The sequence below is a fragment of the Caloenas nicobarica genome, chromosome 8, assembly GCF_036013445.1.
Source record: "Caloenas nicobarica isolate bCalNic1 chromosome 8, bCalNic1.hap1, whole genome shotgun sequence".
Classification (NCBI taxonomy): domain Eukaryota; kingdom Metazoa; phylum Chordata; class Aves; order Columbiformes; family Columbidae; genus Caloenas; species Caloenas nicobarica.
In genome coordinates, this window is record NC_088252.1 from 21,148,978 (window position 1) to 21,171,994 (window position 23,017).

The 23,017-nt window shown below is 46.8% G+C and overlaps 1 protein-coding gene across 1 annotated transcript; it reads right to left on the reverse strand.

Moving 5' to 3' along the window:
* Positions 1–2,641: 2,641 nt before the first annotated feature.
* On the reverse strand, positions 2,642–22,538 carry EIF2B5 (eukaryotic translation initiation factor 2B subunit epsilon). Its single transcript, XM_065640426.1, has 16 exons — positions 22,366–22,538; positions 20,656–20,780; positions 19,784–19,969; positions 19,509–19,686; positions 18,345–18,425; positions 17,517–17,594; positions 17,124–17,436; positions 16,360–16,505; positions 15,897–16,035; positions 15,168–15,269; positions 14,447–14,554; positions 13,445–13,535; positions 12,581–12,704; positions 7,095–7,220; positions 5,499–5,609; positions 2,642–4,421 (listed from the first exon to the last, which is right to left on the reverse strand). The coding sequence occupies exons 1-16, from the start codon at positions 22,516–22,518 to the stop codon at positions 4,356–4,358; spliced, it is 2,127 nt and encodes a 708-aa protein (XP_065496498.1). The 5' UTR covers positions 22,519–22,538; the 3' UTR covers positions 2,642–4,355.
* Between the last annotated feature and the right edge of the window lie 479 nt (positions 22,539–23,017).

Genomic DNA, 23,017 nt, shown 5'->3' on the forward strand with positions numbered 1-23,017 from the left:
TTTTCCTCACCAGGCAGACTCCCTGCTCTGCTCTTCCTGAGCACCGTCCTTTCCACACACCGCGGCCTCTTCAACTGCACACGTAACAGCTCCAACACCTCCTTGGCTCTGTGGTTTTCTCCCCATCCTCTCTCTCCCCAGACACTATCGCTGTCTTACCTACAGTCATCAGCACTGTGACCACAGCCCCTGGGACTTGCCTCCATGCCACAGCAGTCCCAGGCTGGCTGGATTCCCCTCCAGCTCCCTCACCAGCATGCAAGTCACTGAGGAACCGTCTCCATCAGTTTCCTGGACTTATGGCTGGAGTGGATGGAGATTGGGGAACACGCACCACCAGGAAGAGCAAGAACCTCCCTGGACCATCCTGGACCAGAAGGAACAAATGCAGAGGAAGAACCACACCGTGGGCCCACACGGGGCGTGAAAAGGATCACCAGCCCTCAGCACCAGGCTCACCAGGGAGAAGAACCAGAGCGATCTCGTAGGGAACAGAGCCAGCTCCTCAGGCTGGCAGGCAGGTGTGAGCTAAATAGCCTCCTCACATATGAAAGAGTCCTGTAGGCGTTACTGGCAATTATCTGGGCAGCACTGCTAGACTGGATGAAGAATCTGACCTTAAATTTTAAAAAATTTCAAGGGAAGACCTCGGGTAAGAACAAGTGGAAAGAGGTGTGAGGCTCTCCCATGTTTCCACATCAGCTCTTGGAAGATTCACTTCCTCATGCGTGGAGCTGTGAGATAAAAGCTAGTGTACCTGGAAAAGAAGAATCCAGGTCAGGAATGGAAATGTTTAGTTTAAGCTGCTTCTTATTGTGTCAACCCAACAGAGCTAATCTTAAAGTCTTTTTGCAACACCTCCCTGCTCCAAAAGCTGGGCCCACATGGAAGAATTATAGTAAAGAATTATTGTCTTCCCCAACTCGTGGCCAGGCCACTCTCTTGCCCACCGCCTAGCACAGTTGTGGCTGCACCCCAGAGCCTGCACTGTATGCATTCAACACCTTTGTTACCAAAAGGGTAATTTCCTGAAGTGTTCCCAAGGGAGCACACGCAGCCCAGAGTGGGTGCCACACACCCACGGGTGGTAGTAGCCAAAATCTCATTGCTACAGCTGCCTTTTCTTTTAAAACAGGCCAACGGACTTAACTGATAGATTGGTTTAACTGCTCGCAGAGGTCTTGTGAAGTATGACTCACTCTTAATGAACAGAGGTTAGGAACACAGAGCCAATGAAATGAGCAGTAGGGGATTGTGCTGAGCACTCCAGGTCCACAAGGAAGAATTTCTGAGCAGCCTGCTGGCTTATATCTACCTTTAAACACTGCAGCATTGATAGCATCGCTTCCCCTTGCAGAGTAACAGGCTGGAGGCATTTTAGTGCTTCTCGGAACAGCCCAAAGCAGAGGTGGATGTACTTGAGTTCCATCACTTACACCTTTAAGCAACACAAAACTATTATCTTTTTCTAAAAGGTGCACTATGGTTAACTGAAGTTACGGGATTGATACAGGGACACCAGGTGACATTCATCCATGTCAGATGGGAAGTCAGACAAGTTGACTACTATGGCCTTAGAAAAAAATAAAAGTACTTACTGATTACATTGCTCAAAAAGATGGATAGCAAGGACCATGCAAAATTGCTCTCAAATGCACTTCTAGTCTTCCAACCAAACAAATCTTGATTGAAAGCAATAGAAAGCATCACACCTACCCTATACTGAAGCAATGCAATTAATGCTCCTTTAAAAAAAAAGGCATTTACCTGCCCATAAGGATTCTGCACCATGCCAGAACTCCGCCTTGGAGAATATCAAGTGTCCTACTTTGTCTCCTTTTTGCTACTCTGTTCTTGGCGCCTGTAAAACAACCCCCACCGTACACACCACCGAGGCCTGAACAACAAGAATATTGGGCCACAGAGCAAAATCACCCCTTGGATCCTAACCCCTGGGTAAGAAAGCAGCTGACACCATGAAGAAGTTGGCTGCTATGAAGCAAAGGAGGAAGGAATTGGGGAAAAAACAAAAGTGGAGTTGTTACTTGGCACAAAGAATCAAGAGCCTCTGACAAAAATAAGCCTTTTATGGAATGACATATTAAACCTATTTTTTAAGCCATCTTTACATTTTAAAATGAAAAAAATACTTAACATGTCCGGAGATTTTTTTTAAAATCACCAAGTCTTGCATCTGGTTTGTAAATGCTTTCATTAAGAGCTCTGTAGCTGTCCTTCCACATCTCCACCAGCTCTTACTCCCCAGCATCGGGAGAGCATGATGCAGTACCTACCAGCCAACACTCCCACTAATTCTCATCACAGCACAGGATAACAGGTTTCATAGGATTTAAGGTTTGTCTTTGCAACATAATCCTGTACAAAACCAAACCTCACCTATTCAGGACACTAAGTTCGGAAGTTCTAATAAACTCTACTTGTAAACAGTGAGGTCATGAGCTACCACTGAACATTTATACCAACTCAATGATGTGCTGCTTTCCTACCTGCCTATTACATGCTTAAAATCTCTTGAGGAAAAATTACTGATGAGTTATGTAGCTTTCCTGTTAAGCCCTGCTCAGGTATGTATCACAACTAGAGACATACAATTCAAAGTAAAACAAAGCAAACAAGCCAGTAACACCAGGATAGGTTTTATTTGCTCCCTGAATTAAATATTGGCAGATACGGAAAATCCAGATACCAACTATTTCCCCAACATTTACAAGACTGAGTTTGCAATGTCAGAAAACAAGCACATTTATGTACAATCCTGGCAACTGGTAGTGTGAGTGCACAAGATCGCCCTGCCTGAAGGTCAGTTTTTAAGAGGCAGTATCCCTGGTCTCCAGCATCCAACACTGTCCCCTCACTGACAATTGTGGCACCACGGAACAGCCAAATAAATATCCTGAGTGGGCAGCTCCAGTGCATTTCCCCCCCCTGCGAAGGATTTATTCCATGCTCCTCCTGAAGGGGCAGAGGCAAGGTTGGTACATCCAACAAATAACCCACCTACAAACACAAGTGGATTCTCGCTGTGCCTTTTTTGCTCTGTTCTTTTGAGAGCAGGGGAGAACACAGCACCATGACACTTCCAGGAAAGCTGTTCTTAAAGGCTCTATTGCTGCCACATACTGTCTGTGCTGGCAACAAAGTGCCAGAGGCACGGTCGTTCCCTGCTGCATGCCCAGCTGCTCTGTAGCTGCTCTACTTTACAGTGGGTTTGCAGCACTTTCCCTGCTGTCTGAGGGAAGTTTTCAAATAAATAAAAAGACATGAAGTAATCAAGCTAGTATAACTGAAATCATGTGGAAACAAAAAGCATGTCCTGTTGAAGGAAATACCATTCACTCCTTTTCACACTGGAGAACTTAGGAACTTGCAGCCTCCTTAAAGCAGCTGGTGTGGTCAGTGCTCCCAGAGCAAAACACAAGTGTAGCTGGTGCAGCAGGAGGAGCCAGGCACCTCTGCTCCCTTTTTATAACAAAAAAATATAAAGAAACAGACATTTTTCTAAAACATGTCTGCTAAACTGGAGACACACAGAAGACAGATCACATCTAAGATGTACTGACCCACACAGCATTTCACTGGCCAGTGCACATCCACTGTGAGCCAAGCCTCACAGGAGGAACTGAGCACGTGTGATCCTCTGTTCTACAGGAGGGCAAACACACGGCTTTACCAGCTCCACTGTGCAGCCTTGTGTTAGATCCTAGCACGGCAGATGGCAAGAGGTTTTCCCTTTTGGAAAGATCACAGAAGTGCCTTCTAGGCTGCAAAATGCCTTGGGCATCCTCAGACAACTGCATCTTCTCCAGACACAGGAACTCCTCAATCCCAGTCCTGCACTCCAGCTCCTCACCCACATGTTCCTACTCACCAACCTTGCCAGTGTCTCTTCAGCAGGAGTTCTCTTAGCTCCAGAAGCAACAATAACTCCAAATAACGTAGCTATATGACCACTCTTCCACAACCCCAATAGATAGATTTACGGTGTTGCATGCATTTGCACCTATATGCTCCCTTTGTATTAGTAACAAGGACCTCCCAAAAATAGCTTATATCGTATCCAGGCTCCAGAGGGATTCTAGGTATCACCACCTCCTGCCTTTCCCTTATGGTTTTTTACACTGGGCTGCAACCATCCAACACATGGCGCCACTGGGCAAGTGAGGGAGGGAGGGAAGTGGCAAAGTTGGGAACACACAACTTAATTAATGATGGGATTGTCAGTCACTTCGATGTCAAGCCCCACGTCTACACACCATGCACTGGCATTGATCTTGCCCTGCCCACTCGGCCCAGAAAGGCCGTGCGAGTGCCTCTTCCCATGCCCAGCCACCGTGTCAGTCTTGGTCGCCATCAGACGACTCCTCCTCTGCCTCCTCCAGCCACTGGATAAACTTCTGGAGCTGCAGAGAGAATGAAACGTAATTCAGTAACAAGTGACACCAAACAGGTGCAGGGAATGATCAACAACCACCTTGTGTCACTGAGCACCTCTATCATGAATGAGAAAAAGTGTTTCTAGGAGGCAGGGAAACAGAGGCAGATTGAGGGAGAGACAAAAGTTTACAAGAAAAACAACCAGGATGCCATGGACAAACCCAGACTCATTAGAATCTTGAGGGAGATTCCTCCAGTCAGACAATTCCCATAACACTCAGCAAAAATACAGAAGTTTGAGAGTTTTCCACAGCTTGAGAGAGAAGAAATGACAGCTGCACCTTAGCTAAGACATGGTAGGAAATTCTGCTGGGAAAAACCTACTCCCTGAGAAATTGCTATAAAGGCGGCAGCTCATTTTACCTTTTAACTGGGCTCAAATAAGCAGCTGAAAGCACTGCTGACCTATACTAAGAGCTGACTTTGCAAAGGCTTTAAACAAAGCTGGAGTTCTTCAGAGATGGCTTTTTTTGCCTGCTCCTCTCCCATATCCAGGGAGGAGGACTGGAAGAGGGCTGAGCCAAACTGCAGCACAAAGTTCCGCCTGACAGAGGAGGAAGTTTATATGCTCCTTGCAACACAGGCCAAATGAAACCACTCAGCGCAGAAAACGCTTAGAAATACATGTGAAGGGACTGGTGAGCCAGGAATGAAATCTTCAAAGGAACTGCATGGGGCCAACACGCAGGGCATTGGCCTAAAGCCCATTTCAAATGGGTGTTGGCTTAGAGAAGCCGTGCTGCTACTCCAGAAAGTGCTGGCCTCGTGCTACAGAGAGCCCACTGAAAACAATCTCCATCTCCTACTACCTCCAGTCCTCATCCAAACAGGATGATTATGGCAGAACACACAGAAATGTCTGTTCTAGAGAACAATTGTGCGTTGCTTAAGTGTTCAATGCACTGGTGCGTTACTGGCCTACCATGTAATGGCAGCTGCTCCATGGAAGGCAACAGTGGCACCGAACTCCACTCAAAGTTTCTTTAGGAGCTGTTGTCTCTCTCTCTCACCCCCTACTCTCTTTAAACACCTTTGGGACTTACCCGCTGGTTTTTACGAAGCTGCTTTCCCTTGTCAGACGTGTCCCGCAAAGAGAACCAATTGAGAATTACATCTTCTTCCAGAATTTCCAGCTGGTAAAATGTCATCAACACCTGCATCAATTAGAAAAGGGCAACAGGGCTCCCTATAAACTCTTTTGGGCTTAGCTCATGTCCAAGCATAAACGTTGCACATAATCTGTGTCTCCCAGCTCCATTTTAAACAGAAGGTGCTCAGTCTGCTTCATTTTGCTTTTATTGTTAAAAATAACTGCGCTTCTCCTACCAAGCCATAGGTTCCTGACAGTTAGATACTCTGACACACCGTAAGTCAAAGTTTGAGCCCTCTCAGCCTCAGCTCTGTGGATGCAGAGCGTGACTGAGAGCTGTGGGTGACAAAGGGCCACAGAGGACGTCAGTTCGAGATGTTACTTCAGTTCTCTTTTAAAAGCATCCCAAAGCAGATCTAACGAGCAACAGGCCCACATACACACAACTGCACAGAGAAGAGCATAAATGTCCCCAGCCCTGCCCTGGGCTTCCTCCTCCTGCCAGTTTTCTCTTAACAGCGCCTTATGGCAGGTGTCAAAGCAATTGGTCATTCACCAGCTCAAACCCCTGCCCAGCGCAGGGAGGGTGAGACGCGATCGTGCTTTCTCAGGGCGCCTTTGTGCTCAGGCGGCGCAGGCACTTTGCAGTCAGTCTCCTTGCGGCAGAGCGCTGACAAAGCTGGCTGCCAGCTCCAAATATAAAGTGTCACTTCAATTCCCAGCCTCCAGGGAAACCCAGGCCCCTAGAACAATGGACACATGCCAAACAATTGCTGTAATTCAAGGACATTCTGGCTCACCAAACTGAAGGCTTTTGGCTCCAGTCCATACTAAGTACTTTGCCATTAGCCAGAAGCACTGGTAGCAGAAATTAGGATTACTCTTTCTTGAGGAACCAAGAGTTAAGCAGGCTCTAGGAGAGTGTCCCAAGACACTGCTAAAGGAAAGACTTGTGATCCAAGTCAAATGCTCTCAGTGTGACAGGGCAGACAGAATTCAGGGACAAAATAATTATGAAGGAGGACAAGGAGGAATATTTTGAAAACTCTCAGAAGCAGGGAGATAGGTAATTAGCCACATGCCATCTTCCCTTTATTCCCAGTTTCATAACTAGCTCAGCCTCAATAAGAAATCTCACCCTTATTCCCACTTTGTTTGTTTTGCACTCTAAAGTAGGATAAACCATTTGGCAGTTAGATCTCAGGGACCATGGAGAGACAAACAAAATAAAGCTCTTTCTAAAGCAAGCCTCTGGCCTTGCCTCTTCCAGCGTCACACAACAAGGGCATCTAGGTTAGAAGCTGCAAAATAATAGCTCCCTGCAGGCTGTGTGCTGGAAATTAATACTCACCCTCAGCTGTGCTCCCTCAGAGGCACAGGCAGACTTTTATTTTAAAGCAATTTTTATAGATGGATTTTTCTATACACCTTCTCCACTGAGACCCCAAAGTTTTCTGCTCTAAAGCAGACAAGCTGATGATGCAAACAGGATGTATTTCACTATGAATCCAGCAAAAACAGGTCCTCAGAGCTGGGAGCGGATACTCACTTTAGCTATCGACGTGCAAAGACTGTCATGTTCCAGGAAGAATTCCTCTATGGCAAATAAGGCATTCAAGTGATCTGACGCTCGTTTTATGTAGTTCTTAAACAACGGGGTCCAGTTCTTCAACAGCTGCAGAGGAAAAACACAGAAGAAGAGTTCCTGAGCTACAAGATGGATGTGTACACTCAGCCCTGTTTCCCAGCTGTGTTGCACTAAGACAGTGACCCAGGGAAGCATTTTAAGAGACCGTTCCGTTGACCACTTCATATATTTGTCCTACTCTGTCCATGAAACAGGTGGTATTAAGTCTCACATGTGCACATAGGACCTGGTTTTACTAAGCAGCTTTGAGAACATGCATTAGTTTTCTTGGTTTTTACTTTCTAGATTGAATAGTAGATTATCACGATAAATGTGTTTAGAGTCTGGTACTCAAAATCACTTCAAACCAATAAAGAGAGGTATGTACACGCTACTCAAACCTTCTCCACAGAGCAGCTGACATTTCAGTGGAATTTTCCTTCAAAGCAGAAGAGCAAATACAAAGCAGAAGAGCAAATAAGAAAAAAGCGAAAAAGATAGTGCCAGGATAATTACCAGCTGAGTAGAAGTGGACAGTGCAAAACAGCCACCCCGAGAACAGGAACACAGTGGAGCAGCCCCGAAGTGCAAGTCACACATTTGCTGTGTGCCCACAGGCTTGTTTGGATTCTGGAGTCTGCTGCAGGGAGCGGGCAGGAAGGATGAAGGGCAAGAAGTTGTTACACTATCAGCTGATCTCAGGTCTCTCCTCCAAGGCTTATTTTTTTATGAAGCCTTTAGTTTTGGTGCTGCCTCTTCAAACAGTATTTCTGCCCAAGTTCCCCCCAGCTCTTTCACTTGTTGTACGTATCTGGAAAGCAAGCAGCAGGGAAAGCTCTGCAGAGCAGCACAGACTGACTTGAATCTGGGATAGGAGGTAATAAAGATACTTACAGCCCTGCCCATAACAATTTTTAAAAGTATCAGAACTAGGATAAGATGGAAAAATTCCTCATTGGCTACATAGTGACCAGACCATTTTAGAAAAACATTGTAGGAAATTAAATTGAGTTCCACATCTCTTTTAATAGATTAATTTAACAGCAGGCACTCCTGCAACTCCATCCCTGGCATGCCCGTACAGATACACTATTTTACTATTATTTTCAACAGTGTGTCCTTGCAGAACACATCTGGTCTGTTTTGAAGGGAATCAGGTTATTCTCAGGGGCTTGGGCTGTGATGAAGCAGCTGAGTCACCTGCATTCAGGGTTAATCAGCATTATTCTGCCCAGGACAATAGATAACAGGCAGTAGCCCTGCCAGAGGGATTGCTCCAGGACACAGCGCAGCTAGAACACAGGCTGGCATGGGCTGCCAAAGGTACCCTGTGCTGGGAATAGCGCTCAGCCGCTCCCTAGTACTGCACTTCATCACCTCTTCAGAGCCATTTGCTATGCAACCCTGCTGTAATTTGCATGCCCCACGCAGAAACAAAGAAAGAGATTAGTACAAACAACCTGATCTGTATAGTACTACACGGACTGGCTCAAGGAACAACAGTAATGGCACAGAATGATCCTCATCATCGTGGTATCACCACAAAAAGCTGAGTGTTGTGTGGCATATTTCCAGAAAGTATTTTAGCCTTTATCAAAAGGTTTAATTCTGAACACTCTTCCATCCTCTACAATCATCTTCTGCATTTTTATTATCCTTTGGAATTCTTCAGCTCAAATGTAGCAAAGCTACCTGCAAGTTCCTTCCAGGCTGAGAAAAATTTTGTAATACCTTTCTGTTAACACCTTTAAATCATAAGCAGGCACAATTCTAATCAGAAACTATTGAGTTTCTGAAAGCAAGTAATTTATAAAGAAAGCAGAGCTCTAAACACAGCCCCGGAACTCAATCCAATACGCCTATTGCTGGGAAAGGGAGAGAAAAAAATATGCAATCTCAGGTTGAGAACATGCACTGTGCAGTACCTGGTGCTAAGGGTGAAACAGGGCTCAGCTCCACAGAGCCCCCAGCAAACACAGGCCTGTGAGCCCCTCTGACCAGAGAGGCTGTTCAGGGACTTTCATGAAAATCTGAACTGGGGAATTAGAGGCTTGCAATTATTTTAAATTGAAAAAAAAAAAAAAGGCTGAAAATTGTGAAGAGATACCTGACAAAGAGACCTGTGGACAATATCGTAACTCTCCAGGTTTTGACTCTACCTGGGTAATTCCTCAAAACAATCTACAGTCTGGAGAAAGCAATCAGATTCTTCTGACACATTGATTCATTTTTCATCAGATCTGGCCATTGATGCTGAGCAGCTTCAACTTCAGAGAGCTTTGTGATCCACTTTTCTTTGGCCAGAAGGGTAGTCTCAACACCGGGCCTAATTTTACCCCTAACCCCAGCACAGGACACCATCATGAAGTACATGCAAAGCACAAGTGGCAAAGCTATAACTCCAGCCTGTTACACCATAACGCCATCTGTGCTGATCGCCATAAATTGCTTCAGTGAAAGCAGAGATCCATTTGGTCCCTGAATAAGTGATCCCATGTTGTGTCCACTTGCACGATGTTACCAAAGACTACGGCTCCCAAACTGAGCTATATTGCCTCCCACAGGGCCCCTTCAGACATACTCACCTACATAACCTTGTTCGATGCTGCTCCAGTGACAACAGAAGCACAGCCTTCAGTTTATTGGCAGCTTCAGCCACTATTGCTCAAATCATGCCTACAGTTCTAGGAAAGGTCTGGTTTTCTGCACCATCTCTGCTTTACACCTTGTACAAGAGCCAAACGAGACGCCTGACATACATCAAGCTACGTAACTCCATTTCTCAAGCCTCCATGTTTCATCTGAAAAATACCCACGGGCATATCCTTTACTGGATGCTTGTTTCCTAAAATTGCTGCAACACTTCAGAGCTTTGTGCTCAGGGGCCAGCACCTCAGAGCACATACTGTGGTTTCAAGTCAACCCATACATCATAACTATGGCATTTCCACAATTTCCCCTCCTGAGCTGTCTCGGACTGCTCTACCATCGCTCTTACACAGACAACCCATCTTCCTTCAGCATCCCTCAGTCAGACTTGAGCTAGAAAAAGAGTGAGAAACACAAAACAGCTCAGCAAAGTTCAGTGGGCTTCTGATACTCACCAGTCTCAGAAAACAATATCTCCATCTCATAGAAAGTAGCACTTTGCCGTGTGTAAACCATCGCCAGCAGATCTCAGCTTAATACTGCTACTGACTGAGGCGGTTTCAGCTGCACAGCTATACCCTTCAGCGACATCATTTTGTTATGTACTAACCTACACCAAGCTAGTGCATGGGGTTCTCAGGATCTAAGGAATAGTAAATTAACAGAGTGTACTTTCACTGACTAGGGAACCACGAGTTGCTGAAAAGCCACAGTTTCAGATTCTGTACAAACATGCATGTTCTGCCTGAAGAACTGGTGTCTTCAGAGCACTGCTGGTAAATAAAACACAAGCTTCTGCGCAGGAAGACCATCAATGTCTGTTTAACGAGCTTTCGAAGGCTGGTTCAGCACCTCCACCAGAGGCACATCTCAACTCCAACATCTTGGGTTATTGTAACAGTGCCTGACATCACACACGCAATGGCACATTAACAGGACGCCTCGCCAGGACGCTGCCTTCCTGCCGGTTCCAGCACAGAGCACCAGCACAATTCTGCACACAGTAAAGGCACCGAGGCACAAAACCATCCCAGAGAAGGATTCTCTAAGAAACTTCCAGGTCGTTCTTTACAAAGGAGCATCTGGAGAAACTGGCTGCTGTGATGGTCAATTGGTTTGATGCTTGGCTCTCTTTGATAAAACTAGGGATAACTTGTGTTTCATAAATGCATATGCCACACAATTCCCTGCCTAGAGAAATCCCACGTGTCCACGAGACTGGGCATGGTCACCCTGAATATTACATTCAGATTATTGTCACTTCTCACTAAAGGCGAGTTGATCTGCTGTCTCTGCTGCTAAACATGGGCGCCAGCTTTCCTCTGCTGAAATATATACGGACAAAGCTACCTAGAGGTAGGCCCTTCATGTTCCTCCATTGTCTTTAGCTTCTAAGGGGTTTTGGGCTATTATACAAAACATTCTGCATTTATATGGTAACCTTTATTGCAGACTAGAACCTCTTCTGACTGGGTGCTGCAGCGAAGTTCTGCATTAGGAGCCCAATCTGGGAGACAAAAAGAGATCTCATATACAAGCTGGAAAGAAAGGAAGAAAGAAAGAAACAAAACAAACAAACAAAAAAGGAAAATATCCAACAACACCCTAGACAGCTATCGACTCCACACAACCTCTTGTCTAGATGTACTGCTTTCCACTTGGAGTCTAACACCTGCTCTAACGTTTTCTTCAGTATTCCTCCTTCGATTCTCTTTTTCCAGAACAGGACATCCTATGCAAGAACACAGTCTCGAAAAATGAATTTAAACAGAGTGAACAGCGAAATCTCACTAAGCCATCTGATTAATAGATCAGTTCACATGGATGTTTCCCACAGAAGGCATCTCCACACGTCCAGGAGATGAACCATCTGCCATGCTTACACCTACATAAAGAATCATTAGTTTTCCACTCTCCTCCATCAATTGAAAGCACATACTTCCTCAGAGAAAGGATAATGAGGACGTCTAGTTTTCCTCTTTAGCTCCATCTCCTAAAAAAAATAAATTAGTCCGTCCCAAACAGGTGTCAGACCCACTCATTCTGAAAGAGCACCTTCATAACCAGTAGAGTTTGCAAACTCAAATACACAAATGGGCCATAGGAAAGAGAAAAAAACACTACAAAGGCTTCGACTTGGATCAATAAAACCATTAAGATAAGCCTGCCTGCTTTTTAAAGCAGATCTTATCCTGTTTTGTTAGGAAATTGAAATCGCTCTCACCCAGTTATACAACCCCTGTCTCTTTGGAGACACAACAGAACTCTGTATCTTCACTCAAAGACAACTATATCATGCCTTTGCATTTGGCTGGAAAACAACTGGCAGCAATTACAGCCTGCAGACAAGTACGGTCTTGGAAAGGATCCTATGGGGAGAGGAGCGCTCCCTGCTGCCCCACGGACAGGGCTTTGGATGGACTGGAACTGGCTTCCTGGAATGCAGAGACATCTCGAACAGCCCCTCTCCTTTCTCCTTCACAAGTGATGCACTTCGATCATCACACAAAGCAAACGGAAACAACTGCAGGTGCTGAAGTAGAGCTGCTACAGTCTCAGCGAAGTTCTGTCAAGCATGTACAATTGTTTCAGTTCACTTTTACTTCTATAGAGGACAAAGGTGCTCATGAACTCAAGGAGTTCGAGTGGCTTCAGGCTGAAGCAAAAAGACTTCTCAGCCTGAAAGTTCCTGGGGCATCCAGACAGACTCCCACACACAACAGGAGAAAGCGCAAAGAGTCAAATGGAGCAGCACTCACGGGAAGTAACGCTGAGAAATAGTTCTGGGAGTCCAGGTTTGCATCCAGCTGCTGCAGCGGGAACTCCAGGATCACTTTACTGAGCACCTGCATCATCTCCTTCAGGCCAATGTTATATGCATACCTGCAAGCAAAAAGGCCAAAAACCCCAACATTTCACACTATCTGATATCTGCAGACCGTGGTTCTTCACATAGATACAACAGAAAATTTGATTTTCATTTTCCAGACTTCTGTTTGGGTTTTTTTTTCGTTTTCCCAAATATTCAGGCAATAAAATCACCTTGCATTGCACCAGGCCCTGCTTAAGGTCACAAGTCCTGAAAATCTGCTATCACGGTGGATCAAGCTGCTGCAGGGACAGCACCCTCACATTTACCAGAGTGCTGTAGGAATACTGTTGCACAAAAGATGGAAAACAGGTCTGTATTTGAGAAATATGAGGTAAAAGGCACTCTGATTATGTGTTTTAGGCTTGCTGCTGTAAAAACAAAGTGGACAATCCACAGCACAGCCCCAGCTGCAGGCTGGTCACACATTGCAATACACAGAGCAGCAGCCCTTGCACGAACTCCCATGCAGTCTGCGCCAAGAACTGGTTTGCTCTCTGTAGTCCACAGTTACTTAATAGCAATTCAATCTCTTGTTACAGAACTGGGGCAGGAAAAGCCTGACCACTGAGAATGGTATAGGTGCAGCTGGCGCCCTCCCTGTCATCATTCAGCCATGACCTCTAATGTGCATTTCTCAGGCTCTATACCGACAAAACTAATGTTTAACCACCAAACATTGGTATTCATATGGTTTCTCCTTTCTAGATCCACTGCTCAGTGTGAGGGACAGCATCTCTCTAAGAACACTCACTTGAGGGAGTTGATTTCCAGGACGAGGTTGTCACAAGAAATGTTTTCTTCTTCGCCCCTCTGTAATGTACCCAGAACCTCATTCTGGAAAACTAATGAAAGAAAGGACAGGCAGTTAGACAGGAAAGAGAAAAACACAGATTCTTCAAACTGTTCATTACTGAAGAAACTACGCCCTTAACAACAGAAGCATCCTGACACAGATGTCTACTTGTTCTTCACGAGCTGGCACAAACCCACATCAACTATACTTACAAATAGTGGAGTATAATTCAAATAAATGAGATGACCTACTAGACATAATTGATATATCCGCACAAACCAGTTCAAAGCTATTTACCTCTGCAACCTTTTAGAGCAGAGTTTCTGTTATACTTTCACAATCTAGCCTTTCCTATTCAGGCAAACCTCATCTTCCCTGAACTAAAGATGTGAATTCAAACCTAAAATTTATTGGTTTAATTTTCTCTGGGGACATATTTTAACATGAAAAATGCTTTTTTTTCCAATTTCACTTGAACCCCTTTCAAATCCAGGTAAGCTGGAAAACCAAAACACATTTGCCGAAAGAGGCAGCTCCTACAAGGATATTTAATTCTCCAGTAAGCTGTTCACAGAGGTAAACTCCACTGGACTTTCATGCAGTCTCTGAGTTTAGGCAATAATACTGCCATTCAAACAGACAGTTCAGGGAGGTCACTTTCATGAAGGCCCAGTAATCGGGAGTGAGAAAGGTGAAGGATCTTTGTCCAGCTTCTCAGCCTTGCCTGCCTTGGGTTAACACAACAGCAATACTGGGAATATTAAAGAACTCTGTAGAAAATACATGAAGTGAGGTCAGGAAGCAAATGCATTACAGACATCCACGAATTTTCCATTGTACTTGGAGAAAGCAGCACAAATCTCACTCTCACAGCACTAAAGTAGCAGCAGCAAAAAAAAATCTTACTCTCACTGCACCATCTGCAGACTCACCATCCTCCTTAATAGTCCCATTTCTCACCTTTGATGTCATCCAGCTGAGGGGATGCTGCCCGACTGTCTGGCTCCTCAGAGCCCATGCTCAGGTCGCTGTCTGACTCGCTCTCTTCCTCTGAATGCGCAGCTGGGCCTGGTGAAGAAGAGAAGATGCAGCATTCAACACTCAAGAGCCGCAGCTGTCATATGCATGAGCAACTAGGTGTCCACAGACTTCCCAGCCAAGTCAGCAACTATCTGTCCTTGCAAGGAAGCTTCTGTTCGCAGGTCGAGATGGTTGGATTTGCTGCAGAGGGAATGCTGCAGCTGGCACTAGGCTAATGGGACTTCTTACGAGTCTGCAGGCAGACAACAAACGACAGGGACAGAAGCAAATGCATTTTGCACAGACTGCTGACTCACAATGGACCAATGTCAACAGACACTGTCACCATCAGGAAGAAAGCCAGCAGTACCCGGAATGGCCAAAGCATAATCCCTCTAAGGGATGGCCTGGTATCCCACAGTGCACCACTCACAGCTGTGTTAGCGCAAGCCAAAGATTATGATAATAACTGTCTTTTACAGAGCATGGGAAGAGGATCTGGTCCACCATCTGCCTTCACCTCTCGCCTTGCCTCCACACACACGTTATTTGGAGCCAGCCTGCTTCACAAAGCCCAGGTCTTATTCTAGACACTCAGCAAGTTTACTCGATATAGGTCTGTCTGTCCATCCCCAGGGGACTACACTGAAGTTTTCCTCACCCCATAGGCTTTGTCTCTGCTCTTCTTCATCCTCTTCATTCTTGTCATCTGCTTTCCAGAGATAGCCTCTGCCCTCTGAGCCTACATCCTTTTTATTGTATCCTGAAAAAGAAAGAGCGATTAGGAGGTAGATGTACTGGATCTGCTTACAGGCAAACCTGACACAAGCTGGTATAACCTGCTTTCTACTGCCCCTAAATATCCTTCATCAAGAGGGAGCTGGGATTCCTGCAGATGTGAATGGATTTCAGCTTTTATCTTCCCAATTGACTTGACAAGTGACCGACTTACTCCTCCATACAGCAAGAACATTCAGCTGACCATGTTTAGATCCTGCGACAAACTCAGACTGGTAGAAACAGTATTTCACAAGGACAAAGTCCTTGGACACAGTCCAGGTACGAGGACATAGATCTTGCAACCTGACTTAAACTGAACATCTCTTCTAACTTCAGCTTACTGCTGATGGCTCCTACTCTAAGGAAAATGGAAAATACCTGAGTCTCCGAAGATTTTAATACTGGTGTACTGAGGTGCATCTCACTGTCCAACTTGAGCTGAATATCCCTGCTTGCCCTACTGAAAACACACATATTCCAAGCTGAATGCAGCCCTACGCTTCAGCCTGGCACTGCAGAGTCTAGAATAGAGGAGGGAAAAACCCCAAAAGGTCATGGAAGGCAAAGCCCTCTGCACAGCCTGAGCACACGCAGCCAGAAACTCTCATACCTTTCAGTTTCACCTTGCTCTCCTCCTTGTTCACACCAGAATCATCACTGAACTGGTCATCATCCTCTTCCTCCTCATCTGGTGGGTGCAGAGAGATCACTGTGCCCTCAGAAAGAGTGATGCCAGGACCTACTACTACCTGCAAACATGTGCAACACATCTTAATGAAGAAATACCCTGACTGCCACCTTGTACCTCCACCAGCAGGGACAAGAGCTGCTCTGGACAAGCTGTACCCGAACAAGTATAACTGAAGACATCAGCACTGCTAGATCACATACTGTACTACCCAAGGAAACAACAGGAAGACAAAGGTGGGAGCAGAAACATGTCCACCACCTCTGCAAAAAGGCCTGGAGCAGCCCTGTATTCTGTTATGGTCTGGCGTAAGTCTAGTAACAGTAGTAAGTCTAGAAGTAAGTCTAGAAAGGCAGCAAGCAGAACAGACATAAATACAACTCACCTGAGAGGAGAGGACACAGCGGGGCTTTAGCTTTACTTTCTCCTTCACTTCAGCTTCATCGCAGATAACAGAATGGCAGATCTCCACATTATCTGCTATGTGTACTCTGTCCCAGAGAAAAGCTCCATCCAAACGGACTTCATCACCTGTTATACATCACCGAGCACAAATATGTTCAGCAAGGCAGTTTCCTGCTCTCCCACACTGCTGTGTTCACTGGAAAACATCTTACTGAATCCCAGTGCCCTTGATGCACGATGGATGTTAGATGAAATGTAGAAATATGCCTTAGAGGCCTACAGCCACTTCTTGCCCAAAGCTAAAAGACACGTTTGTTCTCTGCAGAGAAGCTGACAGTAACAACTGATATATTGGTTTTGCACAAATACAGCCAAATCACAAAAAAAATTCCAGCCAAAATGAGAAGTAGTACAAGGCAGCTCACAAAACAGGGAGAGGTGTCCCTCCTTTGAAGGATGTTGGTGGGTGGCAACTCCAGATCAGTAAGGGTCATGCAATCTCTGCTGCTGAAACAAGTTATTTGCATGAAGCGCCTTCCACCCTTCAGCATCATTATGGTATCGTGAAAACTTTAATCTGTTTCCTCTGCTAGAAAGGCAAGCTTTCCTCCTTGCTTCCCGTTAGAAGTCAATCAGAACCCACCTATCACCATCTCTCAGAGCCAAACACACTTTGAAAACTAAACCCCAGCACCTTGTGCCCTTGCCCGGCAAGGCCTACACATCCCCCATTCCTGTACTCACCTATCCTGCAGTTCTGCCCAATAACGCTGTTTTTTATGGAGCAGTTGCTGCCGATGACCGTTCCCCGCCCAATGAGTACGTTCTCCTCCAGCACGCTGCCATGGCCCAGACAGACATCCACTCCTCGGTAAACATTGTGTTTAGAATGGGTGTAACTCTGATTCTTGTCATCGGTGAAGTTCATCTCTGGAGTCAAAGGATAAACCCAGCGCCGGATGATGTCAGAGCACACAGCTTCATACATTTGCAGGTTGCATATATGGGCACCATACTCTTCTGTCGTTACGTGCATATGGATCTGGTTCCCCAGGACCTGGGAGACAGGCAGGAGCACATCAGAAGATTCTTTAATGCAAGGTAAGAGGATCTCCCTTGTAACAACCCTCTCCTTACCTCCTCATTCACCAACAGGCCACGCACAAAGTCATCCCGTGTCTGGTAGTCGAAATTGTCTGTGAAGAGCTCAGCCACCTGCCAGGAATAAAATATAAGGAAATAATTGTTAGCAGAAAATATTGCCAGGGAAACCAGATAATTAATGGCTCTTCAGTGGTTCTCAGAGAGCTGAGTTACACAGTGTAGGAAAGTGATGCTCTTGCGTTGAATAAAGCTTTGATTCCTTCTGCTAGGAGTGTTCACCTTCCCATCTCCTCCTTCTAACGGAGACTATGAACAGATCCTGGTTTCCAGAAGGGGCAAAACATTGCTTTAGCATTTCCAAGCAATCTGCCCAGCCTCACTTTGTAGTTTCACTCCCAAAGGAAGGCTGTAGACCAGCTTCTCCAGATGTGGAAGAGATGTTAGTGAGCGTAGGCTGGAATCATCCTGAATGTTACCCTAACACAAGTACCAGCTTACAAGTACTGACATTTCTCCATAGCAGACTTCACCTCTGCTCCACCGATGTTACTGTACTCAAAGTGACACCACTGGCATTCCATTATAGTTTCATCCTCTGCCAAATCAGCCAGTCTACGAATATATCCACTGTCTAGTTTTGCCTGGGCTCGAGCAGTAGATGCCAGATGCACACTGAGCGCTCTCACAGTCTGCAGAGCAGCGCCACATGATCACTTGGGCTCTCAGCTCTGTCACTCAGCACAACTGGGACTTCTGTTTTCCAGACCTGCTACACACAGGCCACATGCACCCCCTGCACATCAGCAGCACCAACAGAGCGATGCAGGTTGAACTTTGGACCTTCAGAAGGGCAGAGCTCACCTGCGGAGAGCAGATGCTGATATGACAGTCCAGCAAGTCATGGCGCACCTCAACATTCTCAATAGAATTCTGGAACAGACTCTGAAAGAGGAAAAAATTCAGATGATCTGAGTGCCTCACACTGTACCGAACCCCAAAAGCCTTCTATAAGCCAGGGGCAGCATTGACTGAATCATTAAACTAGCTGAAGTGCTGAAGATCGGAGAAATCTACAATCTACACTGAAATACAAGCTTAGTGGGCAGAGCCTGGTCACGCTCAGAGCAACATGTCAGTCAGCAGCGACTGCCCTCATCCTTACACAGTGCAGCTCTTCAAGAAACAGCTTGTGCTTCCAACAACCACTTCTGCAGGAGGCTCCTTACCTTAGTTGCTGGGAGCTACAAATGTACAAAGAACATTAATAAATGAAAATGCAATATTCATAGCTTCCATACCCTCTGTGGATTTTTACAGCCCTGGGGTTCTTGTTGTTGTTTGTTTTGTTTTTTCCTTTTTGGTTTCATACAGTGACTTGTGCTATCATTTGAAGGTAAAAAATAATCTACTGATTACTAATTTGGGAATGAAAATGCCATATAATCACAGTGTTAATACTGAGATGAAAAAAGGAAAAGGTCCATTTATCTCACTGAAGAAAAGTGCCTCCACAGACATTTACAGAGCATTGATTACATTATCAGTAGAGCCTATAACCTTTTCAGGTGAACAGTACAGGCAGAGGTAATAGGAGGTACCACCCCTTGCACCTACTGTTATTCCATCCCCTGTGCCAGCTCAGTGCCACTTCAAACTGGTTTGTGTATGACAGTGGTACACGCGTTCCAATTTGAGAACCCCTGTGACAGCACAAATCACCCACCTCCCTCATTTCACATGGAGAAAAGGAACCAAATAAATACAAAAACTGAACCGTGGGAAATACGTCTGCCCCGTCTTCCAGCTCTAAAATGAATCCCAAACATCTGTCCAAGCACAGTTTCACCAAGCCTCAAATAAAGGTTAAAGGGGAAAACAAGCCGGTTTACCAAGAGTTACTTCCTATCATCTGCTCCTCCAAAAGAAGCAGCAAGCACAGTGCCCCAGCCTGCCCTCAGGAAGGGTCTCCTCGGGCGGCTGCTTCACTACCGCAGCCCTTTTCCACCCGTCAGGTTCCAGACGCACCATGGGAAAGCGGAAGCGTTTCAGCCCCTGGGTTCTCTGGTAGTGAAGGACGCGGTTTGTGGCACTGTCCATAGCAATAATAATGTCGTCCTCTTTGCACCTGGCATGGTGACCGGGTGAGGACTCCTTGAATATCATCGTCATCACAGAAACATTCTTTTCCATCTTACGACGCAACCTGAAAAAGAAAGGCAGAACTTTAAAACCACTCTTCAGAGAATTAAAGCCCAGAACCTCAACACACCAGGCAAACATCTGCTCCTTTCAACACCTACTTGTGCTCTTCCAGGGCTTTGGATATATTAAAATTGGACACCACATCTCCGGTGATGAGAATGAAGTCGGAACGAACAAGGGACTTGGCATCAACATCTCGTAGCACATCACCAAGGGAGCGGTACAGCTCAGAAGTCACAAAGCGCACCGTGTTGGGAGAGCTGTGGCGGCACCACTTGGATTTTCTGGAAGGAGAAAAATGCATTGGGACAGCATAAAGAGAATATTCCTATAGAGAATGTACTAGGACACAGTGCCCCAGTGCACACCACATCTGTAAGCGAATAAAAGGAGAATCCAACAACGAGCCCACTACACATAGCTCAGGTACGTGCATGTGCACAGGGTTGGACTTTGACACCGCAGCTTATGGAAACTTAGGAAACCCGATTCCACTGTGAGCAAAGTTTTGACGAAGGAGAAGGAAGAGTTACTCGCAACCCAAACTTTTTTTTCTCAGGAAGCAGCACCTGAGACAGGGAAAAGGCTGCGCACTTCTCTTTAGCTTGCAAACCTGCAGCATGCAGAGGCAAAGGAGCTGTTTTCATTTGCTGCCTGGCACACCAACACAGGGCATAACGCAAAAGGTGGTACCCTAATTTACATGGCTACCCACAGGAAACCCCGGCTTTGAGACAAGGGAAGTTAAATGCTGATAGAAATGCAGTCCCAAAACATTCTGCCCTTTTAATACACTGCGCAACCACACTCCACAGGAGGAACGGTCTTTGCTGAGATGTGCCAGGAGACAACTGTTGAAAGAGAATCTCTTGCACACAGTTTTCACCAGAAGGATCAGTGAGACCTTTGAGGCTTGCTGGAGGACAGAAGAATCTTTTGCATTATAAAGCTAAAAAGAAGAGATTCTTACTGTAAGTGCTCTTTTATCTCAGCTGACTTCCAACAGCAGAAAACAAAGGTTTCTTCAACTCCAGTTGCTGTGAGGAACTCCAAGGTATAGTCAATCATAGCCACATTTGCCATAGGTAAAAGGGCCTAAAAATATAAAAAGACACATAGATAGCTGAACAAACACTCTGTACCTCAATATCAGCAACGGTCCCTCCAACTTGAGCACATATCATCAGTGGCACCAGAAAAATAACTGCTCTATCTCTTTTTAACAAAAATTTTCGAAGTTGATCTAAGAAATAAAAGCTAGTTTCTGATCTTCTGTGGGGGCAGATTCTCACTTCAGAGAACAAAGCATAAAAGTGAAGTTATCACACATAAAACTCTTCACAATGACTCCAGTAAGTGAGAGAGACTAAAAAAACCCCAAATCCCAGAGTGCTGATTCCCTGAGGCAGGCTTTAACTGCTACAAGAAAAACCTGTTGGACATGAACGATGAAGCCACAGGAATATGAGTGTCCAGAATTAAACATGGGGAAAAAAAACCAACATAAACTGGAGTGAGTATTCTCTTGACTTGAGTTTCAAGTCTCACTTTTAAATGCAGTTACTGATTCACAACTGAGTGATCTCATACTATTTTTAACTCATTTTTTGGTGATGTTTTGTTTCAATCATGAGCTCGCGTGTATAATTATGACCACCACAAACACTTAATCAGCAAACGAGGCAAGATAATTGTTCAGACCTTCATTCTCCAGAAGCGCTCTTTCCTCTAACATACAGACTTCTCATCTGGATAATTAAAGTGCTTTCCCCATCCATCTTTCTGGCCATATTCTTTTACCCACTACTGCTGGCAAGGACAGAGATTTCTCCTTCTTTTGCCTTTTGTGGAGCATCTCCTTTATGAGGAAAGGCTGAGGGAGCTGGGTCTCTTCAGCTTGGAGAAGACAAGACTGAGAGGTGACCTCATTCATGTTTATAAATATGTAAAGGGTGAGTGTTAAAAGAATGGAGCCAGGCTCTTCTCAGCGACAACCAATGATAAGACAAGGGGCAGTGGGTACAAACTGGAACACAGGAGGTTCCACTGAAATATGAGAAGAAACTTCTCAGTGAGGGTAACAGAGCACTGGAACAGGCTGCCCAGGGGGGTTGTGGAGTCTCCTTCTCTGGAGACATTCAAACCGGCCTGGACACCTTCCTGTGTAACCTCATCTGGGTGTTCCTGCTCCGGCAGGGGGATTGGACTGGCTGAGATTTCAGGTCCCTTCCAATCCCTAACATTCTGTGATTCTGTGCCTGTCAGAAACAATCCTGCTCACACCGGCTCCCACACCAGACGAAAAGCGAGCAGTTTCTTGTGCCACATGGAAAAGCAAAGAGCAGCAGTGCAGCAATGAGATCCTCGCTGTCCCTCCAGCGGGAGATATAAACTCTCGCCACCGAGGAGAAGCGCTCAGAGGCTCCCGCAGCGGGGGAGGCAGGAGAAGCGGCGGGGGCGCCCAAGCCCCGGGCGGACACGGGGGCCCCGCAGCCTCCGGGACCCGCCGGGCGCGGCTGAGGCGGCTTCGCCTCCCCCCGGCCCAGCCCGGGGCTCTCCCGGCGGGACACGCCGCGCTCCCGGGCCCCGCTGCGCTGCGCGCTGCGCCTTGCACCACAGCCGGGCGGCCCCGGAGGAACCGGCCCGGGACAGGCGGGGGCAGGCAGGGGGGATTGCTCACCCGCGGCCGGTCTTTGGAGATAGGGAAGAAGCGGCGGTTGAAGCTGTCGGCGACCAGCACGGCCTGGAGCGGCGGCGGCGGCTCCTCCTGCGGGTCAGAGCCCCGGGCCGGCCCCGCGCCCGCCGCCCGCCTCGCCGCGCCGCGCGCCGCCATCTCCTCACGCTGCCTCCGCTCCCCGCTTCCGCTTCCGGCTCCGCGCCGGAAGCAGCGACGGCAGCTCGGCGGGGACAGAACAGCGCGGCGCGGCGCGTTCGCGGGCTCGCAGCGGCCCCGGAGGAGCGGGCAGGGCTGGCGGGGTGCCGGGCGGGAGCCAGCCCCGCAGAACGCGGGCTGGGCGTAGGTGGACGGGGAGGGGTTCGGGAGCTCCTGGTGGCCTCCCCAGCGCTTTGCCCCACCCCTCGGCACCTGCCTGCAGGGGACCCGCCGTTGCCCGGTGGATCTCAACGGGCAAAGCCGTGGGAGCCGCTGGCCCGTGTGCCCCCGGGGCTGGGGGGCGTTGGCACCAGCACCCCCGGGCAGGGCAGGGGACCCACCGAGAAACGGGAAAAGCCTGGATTTCCCCACAGACGTTGCCCAGACACCCTCGGGGCGTGTAGTGCTTTGCTGCAACCCGGCAATGTCCACTTTTGGAAACAGTTACGTTTTCTTGATA